The 16,515-nt window shown below is 39.8% G+C and overlaps 1 protein-coding gene across 1 annotated transcript in view; it reads right to left on the bottom strand.

The window, feature by feature from the left end:
- ADAMTS12 (ADAM metallopeptidase with thrombospondin type 1 motif 12) overlaps positions 1–16,515 on the bottom strand; it is a 145,861-nt gene that overhangs the window by 57,440 nt on the left and 71,906 nt on the right. Inside the window, exons 4-9 of the mRNA XM_059492166.1 lie at positions 13,183–13,379; positions 11,227–11,310; positions 9,485–9,609; positions 8,176–8,325; positions 5,488–5,631; positions 4,665–4,809 (exon numbers count right to left, since the gene is read on the bottom strand). Coding sequence (XP_059348149.1) covers positions 4,665–4,809; positions 5,488–5,631; positions 8,176–8,325; positions 9,485–9,609; positions 11,227–11,310; positions 13,183–13,379 — 845 coding nt within the window. The remainder of the gene's footprint in view (positions 1–4,664; positions 4,810–5,487; positions 5,632–8,175; positions 8,326–9,484; positions 9,610–11,226; positions 11,311–13,182; positions 13,380–16,515) is intronic.

The raw sequence follows: 16,515 nt of genomic DNA, 5'->3' as shown, positions 1-16,515 counted from the left end.
GAGGGGTATGAGTTTTTCACAAGATAGGAACTACCAAGGGTCCAAATTTAGCTACTCGTCATTACTGCGCAAAAAGGGACTATTTGAAAAATTAAAAAATATTGTAAATACTATCAAGTGAATTCTCTGCACTGTGTGACTTCAAATATTCTCCTAATTGGCTGCTCAGCTCCTAGGAAAACACAATGGCTTAAAAACTTTGGTCACTGCTGTTTGCAGATAAGGTGAACAGAAAATTGAACAATTTTCATTTGACGAGTACTAACCAATACCATCTTCAATTCTGCATTGCTGTCTGCCTGGAAACATACAGTGAAATCAAAGGTTACAGGAGCCAGGCAGGCAAATACAAACAACAGCATGTCTCCAACAATATTAATGGAGGTCCCAAAACTAGATGAGGAAAAAGTGATCAGGCTTCTTAAAACATTAGCTTGGCAGATGGCAAGGAAATGATCAGGAAAAAAAAGCAGTCAGCTAGTTGGCAGAGAAAAAAGCATAGTGGACTGGGAAGAGTAAAGGCTCTGGTTAGTGAATGTTTGCATTTTAAGTAACTCAGAAACTGCTGCCAGTTTAATGCAGTAGGTTGCCAATAAAACACAGCATTCCAGATGCTGCTCCATGTGCAGTGGCTCCACAGAACAGACAGAAACTCCTGAGAGGCAACAAAGAAAGCAGGGCAAGAAACATTCCAGCTACCTTTTACCAAACCCACTTCCCTCAGCCAGAACTATTCTCCAGAAAGGGAGCACAGAGCTGGAGGCCATTTCTCCCTCTTCAGTTCACATGCACACCAGCTTTTCTTTGTTTGGCACGCAGCAGCCCTGCATGCTTGGAACTCCTGACTAATCAGGGCTTTGCATGAAACACCACTTCCCAGGCAGAGAAAGCAGGGCTCTCAGAGGGAATGCATGCTGCCAACAGGAACAACAGAAGCAAAAGCCAAGGTTTTGACTCAGGCTGTTTGGATGTCATAGTCCAGTTCTGGAAAAGGGAACACAACTGGCAGCATCAACCTGTGAAGAAGGGATGGCTCCAAATGCCATCACAGAAAAGAGTTGATAAGAAGGATCCCACTAGCAGCTCCCACTGGGATGGGGAAGCCACATACCAGATGTGGAAGTTAACATATAAACTGCACGTTTCCAAAAATGCAGCCCGAATGAGCTAGCAGCAATGTTCATCCAAGTGGGAAATGCAGAGTTTGGCTGCCCATTTCTGACCTGCTTCTGTTTAAAATGGCTAAGCTTGGGCACAAGCTTTGAGAGAGTTCACTTTCATTTACTTCCTCCATTGTGCGTTTACCTTGATTTGTCAACAAGAGCACCAGAAAAAAGCTGATGGCATGGAACATCTCAAAGCACTCCAGCCCTCCAGCTGGAATACAATGCCTGGATCACTTGGGCATCTTGGTTCACTGCTTCTGGGCAATGTACACAGAACAAACTTTGTTTTGCAGTTCTCTGTTTATACCTCAAGGGTAGCATTCCTTATGAAGGCCTTGTGAAGCCATCATTGCCAGGTTCTTAAGGCAGAGCTACCCAAGTGTTCTGGCTGATTAATTTTCTCTCATTATCAGTCACCCTTTATTTAAACTCTTGTACACGGAATATATTTTGTGGTTTTAGTGTATAAAGTGTATTTTGTGGTTTTAGTGTATAAAGTGTACTCTTGCACCATCCTCAGACAATATCAGAGAAACTGGCACAGAGAAACACAGCTTTTCATTGGCAGTTACTTTTATTATTAGGTGCACCCATAGATTTCAAAGTCAAGAATTCACAAAGGGAATTCTTTAGCTTTGCAAGGATTTTTCCATATGTATCTCCATATCCCATAACTGTTTTTTGCCTCTAAGAATACTGCAACAACAGCAGAAGAGATGCACTACAATATGAAAAAGAACAATATGAGAGGATGCACTATGTACTGCATGCCTTTGGAGGGAACACACAGAAATTCATGACTCTGCTATGGACTCACTGCAAAGCAAGTAGGTTTTCTCCTCATCAGCAGTATGATATGCACTTTCCATCCAATCTATGAAAATAGGGTCTGTGCCTTGAAGAAGGTTGAATCCAAAAAAACCCTCTGTTTCATGGAAGCCAATGGCATTTTTAGAGAAAAAGGGATTAAGATGAGTATTCTGATTTCCTATAGGCTGTTCTACAGAAAGCTATGGGTCTAGCTATGACTGGGAAAATTCCTCCATCTAATACATATTTTGCTTTTCTTTGCCTTATTAGAGGGACAATACTTGTATACTTCACAGGACATTTTGCTGCCAAAATGCTTCATGAAAACCACTATATGAATTATAAATACTAGCTTTTTCTAAGTGAACTCTAGGGCATCTTCAGCTAAATGCATATTGTTCTCTCAAAAAGGATCTGTGGATCAAATTCAGTCAGACATCAAAATGTACAAAACAAAAGCAGCTTGTCAGTGAGCAAGGCCAAGTAAATAGAGGAAAGGCAAAAAAGAGTCAGATCTCTTAGACAAAATGACAAAAAGACTGATGATTCAACATCCCAGGTTGACCCTACTGTTCCCAATTCCATCTCCTGCCAGTGCAACTACCAGCAAAATAAAGGCCTTTCAGTAAAATGCAAAACGAGAGGATACCAATTAATTTTCTGACATATGTCCAGCTGTAAAATTGGTTAGTCAGAAGATGCGAATGTAAAGGCCTATTAGGTTCAAATTCAAGGAGAGACAGACTGAGCCAGAACTGCAAAATTACATCCTAATTTTCTATCTGTACCAACAGACAAATTACAGTGACTAAGGAAACTGTAACAGCAGGTAATGAAAGCAATCTTTCAGTACCTTCTTCAGATTCAGCAGTTGTAGTTCAACACTGGTAATCATATTATCTATCAAGGTTGAAAAGATTAATCAGAAATAATTTCTCTAAGAGAAGGGTAGATGGAGATACACACAATTATCTGAATGGAATAAACAGTCAACATCAGCAGTGCCCAGTCCAGAGCTGTGTTCATACCAGCACTGCCAACAGCCAGAACACATCTGTGTTTGACAGGGCCAGTAGCCTGGGTGCTGTCTCCAGCATTTATTGAACATTGCTGCTCAAAACACAGGAAAATTAGTGATCATTTAGCTAGGCTAGCACTTGGAAACATTGCTGCTGAGCTGTTCTATGTATAAATATGCTGTGTTGGAATGCAGGAAATAGAAGCCTCTCTGAGTCCCTCGAAGAAAAAAGAAATGCAAGGTTTGAATTAGAACCCCTAGAGAAGCTGAAATATATTAAGCCACACAGACATGAAACAGAAGTGTAAGTTTTAATTTTAAGTAAGTAAAAATATATTTCAAGTGCCTTAAGAGACTGTGTTAGCTAGTAAAAGACCCTAAAGCCTAGTTTAACTTAGGTCCAGGCATAACAAAAACATAGCAGAACATTGCTTGTGTTTCTAGATAGAACAGATAGAACTACTCATGTAAGTAGGTAAAATTATATACGTAGTTTTTGGGTAAAGAAACAGGTAGTACATTTTGCGTAAATAGATAAAATCATGTACATAGATTTTGCGTAAGAACTGACACCACTTTCACGCATTAGAATTAAGCTCAGACTGGTGTAAGAAAAATGTTTTAGAATCGTGCTTTTAGCTGATTGAATCATTTATGAAAAAAATCCCTTGTATTGGGGTGAGAAAGAAGAAGGAAGAAGAAAAAAGGTGTGGGAGCTACTGCTGTTACTGCTGCTGTTTTTGCTCAAAACATCTTTGGCCAGAAAGCTTTCAGCATGGACTTTAACACTCTGAGCTCCTTGCCTTCCAGACTGATGTACTCACACAAAAATCAGCTTCACTACAACCAGCAACTGCCCTGTCTCTTTGAAGACACAGCACCCACGATAACCTCGACAATGCTGTGAAGACCCAAAGACCTCTGAACATTATTCTAGTACCATTATTCAAGTAAAATACCATACCACTGTATTTTAGCTAATACAACCTGTTACTCTGCAGGGCTCCACAATCTTGTGAGCGTTGCTGTGACTCCACTTCTCCCTTGCATCTGCTCACAATACTGCTTTGCTGTGCTGTGAGACAGACCTCAGGGCACTCTATGAATTATACACTTCTGCATAAATATCTAATGTTCCATGCAAAAATATTGGTTTTCAAAGTAAGTATTTTCCACAGGGACTAAAATATTCTGTTTTTTAGATCATAAAGAGTAAGAAAATCAGGATGTATGAGAAGAGAATAGAATGCTAATTTCTTCAGAAAACTCTTCCTGGAACTGAAGATTTGTTCCCAGAATTATTAGATCAATTGAAAGCCACAAGGTAGAAGAATATTTTAAAATTGGACTTAAGTTGGATTAATAATTTACCTTAGAATTAGTATTACAAGTTTAAAACCAAAACGATTCCACTGCAGAAGGAGGACAGGCACTTAACCATAGATATGGCTGAGATAAAGAAAAGATTTTGTGAAATACAATGCAAACAGCTTAACAACTCACTTCCAGAATATGCAGAATTTAGTGTGTTAGGCAATGCCTGCACTGCACTAGCCTATGAGACTCTAAACACACTGCATTTGTAAATGAGGTGCACTGAATATACTTCCATGCAGCTCAAGAATTTTGAATTCTTAGTAGGAAAATGAAGAAAAACATTCAGCACTTACATCCACGTCTTCACAGAATGTAGCATTGGAACCATACTGAAGCTGGCATTGGTGGTGCACATCATAAATCACTCCAGGAGCAATGATTGGGGACTTCAGAACTTCTTTTTGGGGGATGTCATCCAGACAGAATCCCCACCCACGACTAAAAGACAAAAATTCCATATTAAAAAACTCCCTACCTCCACAGTTTTTTGATGTTTCTATACAGACATTTAGCATCTAATTCTTAGGGGTAATTTTGATTGGCCCATGTAAATAATACTTCCAGATTCCAGACAAGTTAGGCTGAAATGCTGCAAACAAAGTAGTTACTCTGTCTAGCAAGAGATGGTTTTAAAATGGCAAAATACAGCTTTTCAAAGAGGAAACACCATGAGCTCAGTATAGTTTGCAGAGTGGCTTCAGAGAACCCCGTACTCTGTCGTTAAAGTTGCACCACATTGCTGGTCTTAAAAAGAATGGAACAGATTTTAACAAGTCACTGAAGCCAAACACATGGCACTGTGGCCAAAGGCAAAGTCCATGGAGCTCTGTCAGGGCCCTTGATGGAAAGGCTTCTTTCTCCTGGTAACTGCAAAAAGCTGCAGATTGCACCAAACCCGAGCCAATATGACAGGACTTGAGTTCACTTCCAGAGTAAAACACTACACTGAGCTTTTCCCAAATAAGTGAGCAACAGGACAGTGGTATGTCCCCCATGGAAAATAACTCAAGCACACTAAGACGTCCCTACAATAATCAATGCAACAATACAATATATACTTTGAACTCCAGCACAGTTGTGCTCAATTTAGGCAAATGCTGCAACCTGACCACTCACTCTAGGAACCGTGTGATGTACTCCTTGCTGCACTGGGACCAGGTGAGGGGAGTGGGATCGTACTGCAGCTGTCGGGACATGATGTACGGGCGCTTTCCAGCAGGCTCACAGTCGTTCTCCTTTCCATCGTGCTGGATTCCAAAACTGGAGGTAAAAAACAACATCTAGTAATTCCAGCTGACTGGCTAGTACCACAACACCTACCTAGAGGTTCCAGTCCGTGCTTTAAAAGACACTTACGTTGCTTCCTCCCCTGCAGAGCTTTAGCTACCTGTTTGCTAAAAGAAAATGTACACACAGAACATATGACCCAAAATCTATGAAAAATCTACACCCCCACAGGCTTTCAAACATATCTGCTATGCACAACAATACTGCTCTGCACAAAATAAAGAACATGCTGTCACAGACTATACTTCTGTACTTTTAAGGCAGTCCAAATACTAGTGCACAGCTGGGGCAGAAATTAAAGTTTAAACCTAAAAGTTAGGTAACAGCTGTTAGAGCTAAGACTGCTCCCTAACTCTTGAACCCAAACTTGCACCACCTTAACTAAGATGAGGCTTTGTTACATTCTGTCTTAGACTCTCTCATAATAATATCTCTACTGCTCTTTTCATTTCTAAAACTTTTGACAGACTGCACCAGAGACACTGTCTACAAAATTATTGAATGTTCAGTGAATTTTTCTCCAACCTCAATTCCTCCATCCCATTTAATTTGCCCAATCTATGTAAGCAGATCTCCACAGCAGGTTCTCTCCAGCATCTCTGACTTGCTGAGAAATTCTTTTATTCAAGAGCTTCCAGAAGTCATGAACACAAAAGTTTGGATGGCATTAATCTGAGTAAACACACATGCCCCTTCACCACCTCAGAGTGAGCATTATCACATAATATAAATAATAACATACATAGAAATTGATATATGAAGATGTTGACACCTACATTGTTAACATCTGGAGTCTGTAAGCTCTCACTCCTGAAAGCAGTGAGAGCTTACTCAGGTCATGATTCAGTCACGAATCAGATAAAGCGTGTTCAAAATACTTAAGACCACATTTCTCAAAAATGTAATCATATCATGACTCAAAAGTTCTGAAAGCGGAGCTTATTTCAGTCAGAACCAATTCCAGTAATGATTCAGAAGCACAAATGCACGGATCTCCCCTTTCTGCCAGGCTCTTTTCCACAAACAGGGTCTGTTGAATCCTAAGGCTGCAAACATCTAGACAGACAGTGTGGGGAAGAGCTGACTTTTGGCATTCATCTAAGATATGGGAGCATGTATGTCTCTTATATTTTGTTCATCTGTTCTTACAAACTTGTCCATACCTGAACTTCTCAACATGTGCACACTAGCCTGGCTTGAGGTCAACAGGGTGACAACAAACCCTGCAGTATTCAACATCCCTTATGGAGCCAGTCCTTAAGGAAAGGCCCTGCACCACTCCTGCAAGGGCAAGCACAGCAGTACTGAGCCCCACAGCCCCCAAAGGACACAGAGCCACCAGCCAGCCAGGACAGACAAGGAGAAGGTCACAGATGGATCAGGCTGTGGGGAAGGAGTCTCCTCAGATCATCAGTGTGAATGAAAACAGTTCCTGCCAGCAACAGGCTATGGGGACCAAGCAACAAACCCACAGCACCCAGACCCAATTGGAGTGATTTCATAATTATTTATTTATTCAATTTCCTTTCTGACAGTGGTGAGGTTGAATAAACAGTGGCCAATTAATGGTCAACATGGTCATTACCTTCATCATCATCATCATTATTATATCCTATAAGGAAACAGAGACTCCATCCTGATTGGTGGCTGGTGCACAGTGAAATTAATGTCATTGTAGATAAAGCAATGAACATGTGACTTAGCCAAGCAACAGAGTCCAGCTGAAAAGTGCAGGCATTACAGTCAGACCAGAGTGTCCATGAGATAATGCTCTGCCCTGAGGATAACAGCTATGTCAAAACGATTTAAAAAATCAGGGTTTTTCCAAGTGAGTTAATAAACCATCTAACCAATCAAAACACCTCCAAAAACATAAAATTCTAAGAAATTTAGTTCAAACAGAAATACCCAATCATAAAAAAAAAAAAAAAATCTAAAATGAAATATCCAGGAACTTTATTTATCTTAGTCTAAGTGTACCCACCATAGCATTATTATTAAAAGAAAATACCACTGACTAAGAAATGCCCTAAAAGACTTTACTGGTTCATTAAAAAAAAAGGATATAACAAATATTAAATATATGATAAGATTAATATATAATAGTTTTTCCATAGCAGTTAAATATGTTTTCTAGCTAATCTGCAATACTGAAACACCTTGACATAGTGAGACAGGTTTGTTTTCTGTAAATGTTTTTTGGATAATGTTTTTTTATCTCTCTGTAAATGTTTTTTTAGATAATCTGGAGATTATCTAATGTAATTGCATAGAAATCTAGCACGTTTGGAAAATTAGCACGACTGAGTGATGCTATTTCATTCTAATGAATAGTTGTATATGTAAAACACACATCAAAGGGCTTAAGAATTTTTTTTTTTGCTTTGAAATAAATTTTGATTTTAATAATAGAGACATTAATTCACTTTTTGTTTCGTTTCTGCCTCACAATTTGAGTATTAACATGCAAATAACAAATTTGACTCAGACAGGTTCCCACTTCCCTGTCAACTGTACCTGTGTCCAAGCTCATGAGCGATAGTGAAAGCCAAGGGGAGGCCAGAGTCCTCATTGATGTTGCAGCTCCGGTGCGGCTGACACATGCCTGACAGGTGGGACAGGCCCAAGGTTTCACAGGGACGGTTCATGCCAGCACAAATGTCCTTTCTAGAATCACAGAAGAGATGCACCATTTAAAGAGCTTAAAACCACCTGTGGAGTGTCACTGACACTGGGTAGCAAGCTTCCATCTTATAATGTGCTAATTTTCATCTTGAGTAAATCATAGTGGTAAGTCTTTTTACAACATGCACTTTTTCTACTGCTATATTATACTGTTATAATTTGCAGCCAGTATTTTTGTAGATGTAGTGCCTAGATACATACAATCACTACCACCTCCCATAAGCCAAAGTTTTAGAACCTCCATGTCTGGCAGCATTTTCAAGCACAGTTTACTAAAGTCACCACAGCTCAGCTTCATTCAAGTGAACTGTCTGCATGCTTTATATTTGGACAGCGAAATCTCACATCATTGAGAGACTTCATCTCACATTCTTATTTTAAGATTTTTGATTGAGAAAAGGTTGAGAAGGTGGGGAATGGTCAAAGGGTGCACTTGATGATCTGGAGTTCTCTTCCAACCTAAGATTCTGTGACTCTTTTTTACTGAGCCACTTGAGGGGTGTTTTAGGTTGGGTTTTTTTGCCTGATAGAGTTTAGCCAAGGGCTGGTTTTTTTAGACCACAGACTCAATCTTTTCTATATCAATTTTTACAGACCTGGAGAGGTCCCATTTCATGCTATGACATAGACTCCCTGCATAACCTCAGATAACCTCACTTTCAAGTTTTCTGTTCCTCCTGTGCTCAGACATTAAAAATAATTTTGTGTCTCCTCAAATATGGAGGTATTTAAAAATCATATGTTTTAAAGCTTAAAAATGAATGGCACCCTCTTTGAATAATACCTGTCCTTTCAGAGCTGCACCTGCACATTTCTTCAGTTGTTGTTCATCTGCATGCTACCTTGTTTTGATATATTGTGTCAAAGGAGAATAGAGCAGTCACTGAGCACAAAACTAAATAGGATCAAGGGAGGAAAATGACCCGAGCTGTGGAAATTGCTCACCTCTTGGGACCCACAAATCTCTACTTTGTGACTAAGATGCATCTCTTCTAACCTGTATGCACATGCAGCATTACCAATATTTTGACCACGTTTCTGAGCTCTGTGCAGGATGAACTAAGTGATGGCTGGAGCCTATAAAGGAAGTATCATCACCAAAGAAATGCAACTGAACAGCAGCCAGTCACTGCTGTCATACCTGGTAAGAAGCACAGCCACATCATGGTGTGTGGGGTTGACATCACTCTTGGGATTGACACTCTTCTGCCACTTGCAGAAGCTGGCTAATGTCTTATCAGCATGGTGCACTATCTTCAGGCCTTGCTAATGGGAAATGAAGGAATATATTACTGTAAAGACCACACTGCACTGCACTAACACTTCAGTGAAGTCAGCTGTGATGATGGGTAATCTAAATGTAATTGATTATGCTTTTGCCTGAAGTTAGAGCCATCATGAGGAGCAATGACACCTATTTATCTAACATTGAATATTAAGTTAAAATGCTGACATTCCTGTAATTGGTGCAACTAAAGGAAAAATTATAGAATGCAGAACTCTACATACATTTTGATAAATGAGCTTCATAAGATCCAACACTGAACTGAAACTTTCAAACATTTTATATTCTCTTGAAATCAAATTTTCCTCTGAAGAGAAGGTGAAGAATACTTATTGTGGGACTTTGTGATCAAATTTGTCACTCGATGTTATGTGAACACTGTCATATTCAGACAACAATTATGCTTCTAACAGACTATTCATTTCACAATATTTTTCAATTCCAATTGAAACAATGCAGTCATAAAAGTTTCTTCCTCAACTTATCATTATACAGTTTACACGCAAATTACTGAAAACCTTAATTAAAAAGTATGGAAAATTAATTAATCCAAAATTGAATTTTCTAATTTCTGGTCTTGGACATTCACTTTATGTTGCCTCAGCTTGCTTTGTTTTTAACAAGCATCAAAGTATGGGATTAAGTGTCACCAGACAGTAATTTCTGGGGAGCCTAAAAACAACACTGTCATTCCTCAACAGGAATCCACATTTTTTTATCCAAACAGCCACAGAAGTTCAGCAAATACATTTAATTAAAGATCATCATGGATCTCAGGTCCTGATTGTCCTGTTTAGGTGAAACCTCAAGTTTTTGTCCCACTTATGCTGAGAGCTATAAGGACAGACTCTATCCCAACAAATATTTCTGAAGACACAGCCATGAGGTTCGGTTTATTGCCTTTAATAGCACTGGGACCATCTGGCTTGTGTTATAAATTCTAAGCCACTGAGAAAATCCCTTTAAGGTGTACCTCTGGTCAGAGCTAGCTCTATTGCACACTGCATTTAAAAAATAACCATAAAATCATGACAATCATCATGTATTCAAGCATATAGTAGCATATTTGTGAGACAGACACATTGGAAACTATCAATATACAGCTAGTTATAGCAATTAACGTCTACTTTGTCCTCATTTTTCTTCGTTTTAAGAGACTTAAAAAAGAAAAATATGTGTTTGAACTGCACAATAAGAGACTTACCTCTTCAGAGATCTGCAAATAGCATAGCACTACACTTCATAATACATTTTAGGCAATGCTAGGTAATTAAATCCTGAATGTTGATGTGTAGCTTCTGTTTCTTACCTAGTGTTCTTTGGCATCCCATGTTCTTCTGACACTTGGGAGATTTCATTTCCCCATTCTTAACCTGATTGTTATAATTACAGTTTCCTATGCAATTTTATGCAGAAATACCCGAAGTCATCAGTTAAAATACTTTGCTATCTAGGGCACCATTTCTCCTAAAACCGGACATGTTGTAGGTTTTAACAGGGTAAATTTAAAACATTATTTTAAGCAAATATAATTACAGCTCAGTGCATTGAACGCAGAAGTTTTGTAAGAGATATTTTGAAGTAAATAAAAACCTTACCTCCACCTCCTCAAAGAGGATGAGCCGCACCAGCACAATGTGAATTGCATTGCCAATGCTTGGATCATGGAACAACCCTGTGACCTGTGCCAGAGCCAGGAGACATGAGATTAACTGATTCCTCTACAGTAGAACACAACTTCAGAGAGAAAATACATTTGCTTCTAGCATACTGTTGATCTGGGGATTGGTTTGCTTTTTAAATTCTCAAATCATTGAAAATTTACTGAAATTCAAAAATATGACAACTACTGCAAAGGCTAACTCTGCCTAATGAATGATGATACAGCCTTTGGCTAAAGCTACTAAGCTAAAGAGCAAAAGCCCAAACAAGATTAAAAAGATTCAAAAATCTTTGAGTTCATAAAAAATACTAGCAGAAAGGAACACATCTATAGTAATACAACACTGACGGAAAGGTACATTCAGGGTGCAAATAAACCAGCATATCAAATTGTCCTGTTTTAAATAAACAGGATCCTCTCACAAAAAAGCAAATTTAGTCAGTACTAGGCAAAGAGAAATTATTTGAATAATGGCTACTCTTGTGTTCTCGGAGTACAGGAAAGGATGAGAAGTACAAAAGCAAAGATAACAACTCCATTCAAAAAAGACTCCACATAAAAAGCAACAAGAACTGAACTCAGCAAAAATGTGACCCAATTGTTATAAACATCATCAAAATGTTGAATTAGGCAGGAGGAAAAGGAATCAGAGCAGAAGATAATCACAATGTATCTATACATATCTATGTGTGACCTATGCCATCTATCACAGGAAATACGGATGAACAAAATGGAATGTCTTTGGGTCAAAACTGTTATGGAGAAGATCACTAAAGGAGAAATACCAAAATGAAGTAGAAATTGTGTTTACAGAGGTCTGATTTGGATATGGATCTTTTTCAAGGTACTCTACTGAAAATTGAAACATTCTAAATAACCCTAATATCTAAGGTCAGACTGTCGAGTCTTGTTTGTTCCTGAACCTGGTAATGACTGGGTTTTATTCCAGGCACTTTTCCCTGTGTGGACAAAACCTCACGTGCTCAAACAACCTTTGCACCTGTTTATTCAGGCTCATTGCCTCAGCAGCAAGTTGGGGCACAGCTGGGAACATACTGTATAAAGTCACAGGACAGATCAGTCACCATGGCTAGAATTACACTCTGATTACCTCCACAAATATTGCACATTTTCATGATAACCAGACAGAACGCATCCTCAATGTACTCTCAAGCTCAATATCTACCATGATACACATAATATTGATAACAGGTATTAATAACAGAAGGCATATCTATGGGTAGATGTTATGGCTTTTCCCAGGACCACTTTTACTTGGAAACTTGCCACAAAGGAAAGCATTTGAAGTTCAACTTTTCTTTATTCCAATGTGAACTTTGTACTCCAAGGATACTTATCTGGAAAAAAAAAAGCTGTATTGGCTTCAACTGGGACAGTTAACTTCCTTCATAATAGTTCATATGTTGCTGTTTGGATTTATGACCAAAACAGTAACAAGCTGGTTTAAAAAAAGCTAAAATGGTTTGCAAAGTGACTACAATTTCCAGCAGGCTCCCTGTGTACCTTTCTCATCCACAAATATGTGAAAGAATTTATCTACTTAAAACCTGTAGAATTTCTCTCTGCCATTGTCAAAAATCTGAAATCACTGAGAAATAGGTTCCAAGGGAGACAGAATTTCAGTGAAAAGAAAGCTAGTGCTAGCATTTACAGCTATGAGACTTATCTCGCATAAATCCAGAGAAAAATTGTGCCTACACAAAATACAAAGTAAAAAATTACTTAAAAATAGAGTTTCAATTCATATATATTAATGATACTACGCTTTTCTCCATGAGCAACACTGCAGACCGGTTAGAAGATCAGCAGCATAATCAAATTCAGGTTTGCTTCATTTGCCTACCCACAAACCCCAAAACATTGCACATACCATATTCATTATGGTGAGGATATATGACTCCACATGGTCACTCCCATGATATTCAACCATTTTGCTGTCTGCCACCACAAGTGTCTCCACCCATCGCTCCTTGCTGACAGAGCGCCGGGAAACCCTCCTGGCAGCTGCGTGGTTTTGTTCCCATCTCTCCCTCCGATGCTGCTGCTGTTTGAAAAAGCTGTGGGTATCTGGAAGAGCAAAAAGCAATTCTGTCTTGAAAATATTTTCAAGCTTGAACTGTATGGCTGTAAAACTTACAGCATGATATTAGCTGGAAGTGACTTTTCTGGCTGCCACCCGCCTGACCCACTGCAGAGGCAACTCCAAAGGCACACCAGACTACCAAGGGCGCTGCCCAGCGAAATTCTGAATTTCCTGAGACGGATTAAACACGCACCAAAAAGTCACTCCACTCAAACACAAGGGATTAACATTGTGAGAGAGAGCCAAGCTAAAAAAAAGTTGAATTGGGGATGCCCTTTTCAAGGAGTTTCTCTCCTGTGGTTTGGATCTAACCTCTCCAAAGACATCAGCTGATAGTTTAAGATAAGGGACATGCTTTCTTCAAAGGAGATCATTTTCCCATTAGGATGGCACATTAAGTCCAATACATTCTTGGCACATCCAAGAATGCCTTGTTCTGTGCATGGAGAATATCTGTGACAAGTGGGGACATTTGACCAGCAGGTGTCATCTAAATACCAGCAGGGCAGCCATGGCATCCCTGCCTGCTGCCATCCTGCCCAATGACAGGACAGACACTGCTTCCACTCTAATTTTGGGATCTGTGCATCTAATGCTTTTCAGGAAGAAGTCTCTGCTCTGTAGGGTTGCTAGCAACCTTGCGCTGTGTTCAGTGGGGGAAATGCCTCTCCACTCACTCTAGCTTGGAATGCCAGCTGTACATGTTACCAGGGAAATACCAGCAACTTAAATAATGTAGGGCCTAAAAACCAAATGAGATGCCAGTTTTACAGCAACTGCTGGCATTCTTCCAACCCATGCCCCTGAGAAATGCTACTACAGTGGTGGGATTTCCTGAGTCCTACAAAGGATCAGGAGCACTTGTCTCTGTTACATGTACTGCAGTAGTCCCTTGTCATCTCACTCATGAAAGATGTCCTAATTCCAGATGGGGCACATCCACAGGCCAGAAAGGCAGCTTTAAGTGCTTACAGCCTTTCCAGAATCACCTCCATGACTGTGGGGCAGGGGACAGTTATCCAACATCACCTCCATGTCCAGTTCCCAGTGCTGAGGAGCAGCTACCCAGACACTCTGCCCTTGAAGAATGGATGACCTGGCAGCTGGGTCCCTTCACACCAGCTACACCTTTGTCATGAATGAGCTGTTTGCCCTTCAGATCCAAGCACAGACAGAACAATCACAGCATCTTGTGTACCTAACAAAACGTGGCACCACTGGATGTGCGTATCTCTTGGTGTAAAAGATGGTTTATATATTCAGGTTTTCAGAAAAGTGTTCTCTGACGTAAGCCTGAAAGATGCCTCAATCCTGATAACACATAATGTGCGCAATTGAAATTTGCCACATTAATAAACAAAATAACACCGACCACATTTAGAACTGAGCCACCGTGCTCAAGTGTCCTGCACACGACAGCAGTGAGCTATCAGTGCTATAACCTGCACCCTAACCCCACTAACCCCCACTGCAGCACCACTCCAGCTGTCTCCCTCAATCTCTGTTCAGTTACAGCAATCATCTCCCCAATGAGGGGCTATTTATGAGCTGGTATTCATTAACCTCCCTTGCACATTTGCACATTTTTCAGCATTCTTATTTCTATGAAGCACAGTTCTCATTATCTACATTTTTAAGGGTTTTGTGCTGAGAAAAACCTTCCCCACAGCTATCTGAACAAAAAACTCCGTTGAAACTGCTGGTTAAGTGCTTTGTTTATGGCCAAATAAAATCTCAGGCCAGCTGTGAGGTTTTCTGTTTACAGCTAGCAAAAAGTATTGTTAATTGTCTGGGCAGCTGATAGCAGTGGAGGTAAAAATGTTTAAAGTCATAGGGACTGCAGTGGTGAACAGCCCTCAGGGAAATGTTTGGAGTCCTGGTTAAGAATGAGGCTCTGTTTTGTATGAAAATCTGAGAAGCGGTGAAAATGAATGCCAGATAGCCAGAGGATTCTGCAGAAAGAACTCTCCTCAGTGATGGACCACCTCCTGTGCAGGGTGTGTCACCTGGGGAGGTGACATCTAAGGATGGATCCCCACTGTGTGACGTCTCCTGGCAGCTTTTTTAGTTAAAAAGCAGAGAGGATAACCTCTTGAGCCACACTAAAATACAGGCAGCTACAAAGGACAGTTCTACTTCTGCCTTTATGTCTCTCCAAATTTTGACTGTCTCTTTTAACCATCCAGCTGTGAAGTTAAATAACTTTACCTTCAATGAGAAAAGTGTTACAAGGGATTTCAGATTTACTGAGAAATCACAGGTACCCTGTTGTCCAGGCATGGAAGTCTTGACTGGGAGTCCACCAGTTCAGGACTATCCAAGAAGCAAGGAATGGCCTGACACTAGGAACAGTGCTGCCTGGGGAAAACCTCTTTTCCATCATAACTCCAGAGCACAGCTCATTCCACAAGAAACAGAAGGGAGAAAGGGGGCACTCCTACCCTGAGGGTCTCCATGGATTTCTGAAGAAGAGGTATAACACAGACAGGAATAGTGCTGGAGTCCTTAGGAACAGAAAAGGAATGTAGTGCTGAGAGAGTAGCCAGGACAGTGTAAGACTAAAAAAAGCAAGGCTGGTAAGAGATTCAGGTAACAAACTACATGAAATTCAAGCAGCAACACTCAGAAGTTTCTAGCTGTTGTGGGAGATAATTTTGCAGATGTGAAGCTTTCATTACAAAAACTCATGCAGCCCAACAAGTAACATACCATGTCCCAACATGGATATGTGATATCCAGATATTTGACTGCATAATCAGAAGCAACAGTGTAGATTACAACATTTCATCAGCTTCTAGATAGAAATGGCTGATAAACTTCAGCAAAATGGTTGGGTTTTAAGATCAAATTCCAAATTATTTTTAGTGAAAATAAAAACATCCCTTGAAACTACCCTACAAATCGTACTTGACTAACAACAACATAAAAGGCCCTTAACTTTCAGTTACTAGGAAAGATTTTGAGTTATCTGTAAGATTCACCCATATAAGAAAAAAAGCAGTATTGCACAAGCTTCTTCAGGACAGTTTAAAGCTGCGTGGTTTGTGTATATAAAAAAAAGCTCTACCCTCTAACAAATCAATTTAATTTTTCATCAGGTGACAACATTCTTTGCCAGTC

This window comes from Ammospiza nelsoni, chromosome Z (genome assembly GCF_027579445.1).
Source record: "Ammospiza nelsoni isolate bAmmNel1 chromosome Z, bAmmNel1.pri, whole genome shotgun sequence".
NCBI lineage: Eukaryota > Metazoa > Chordata > Aves > Passeriformes > Passerellidae > Ammospiza > Ammospiza nelsoni.
The sequence above is the reverse complement of the archived record's forward strand: the minus strand, read 5'-3'. Positions and strand labels throughout refer to the sequence as shown.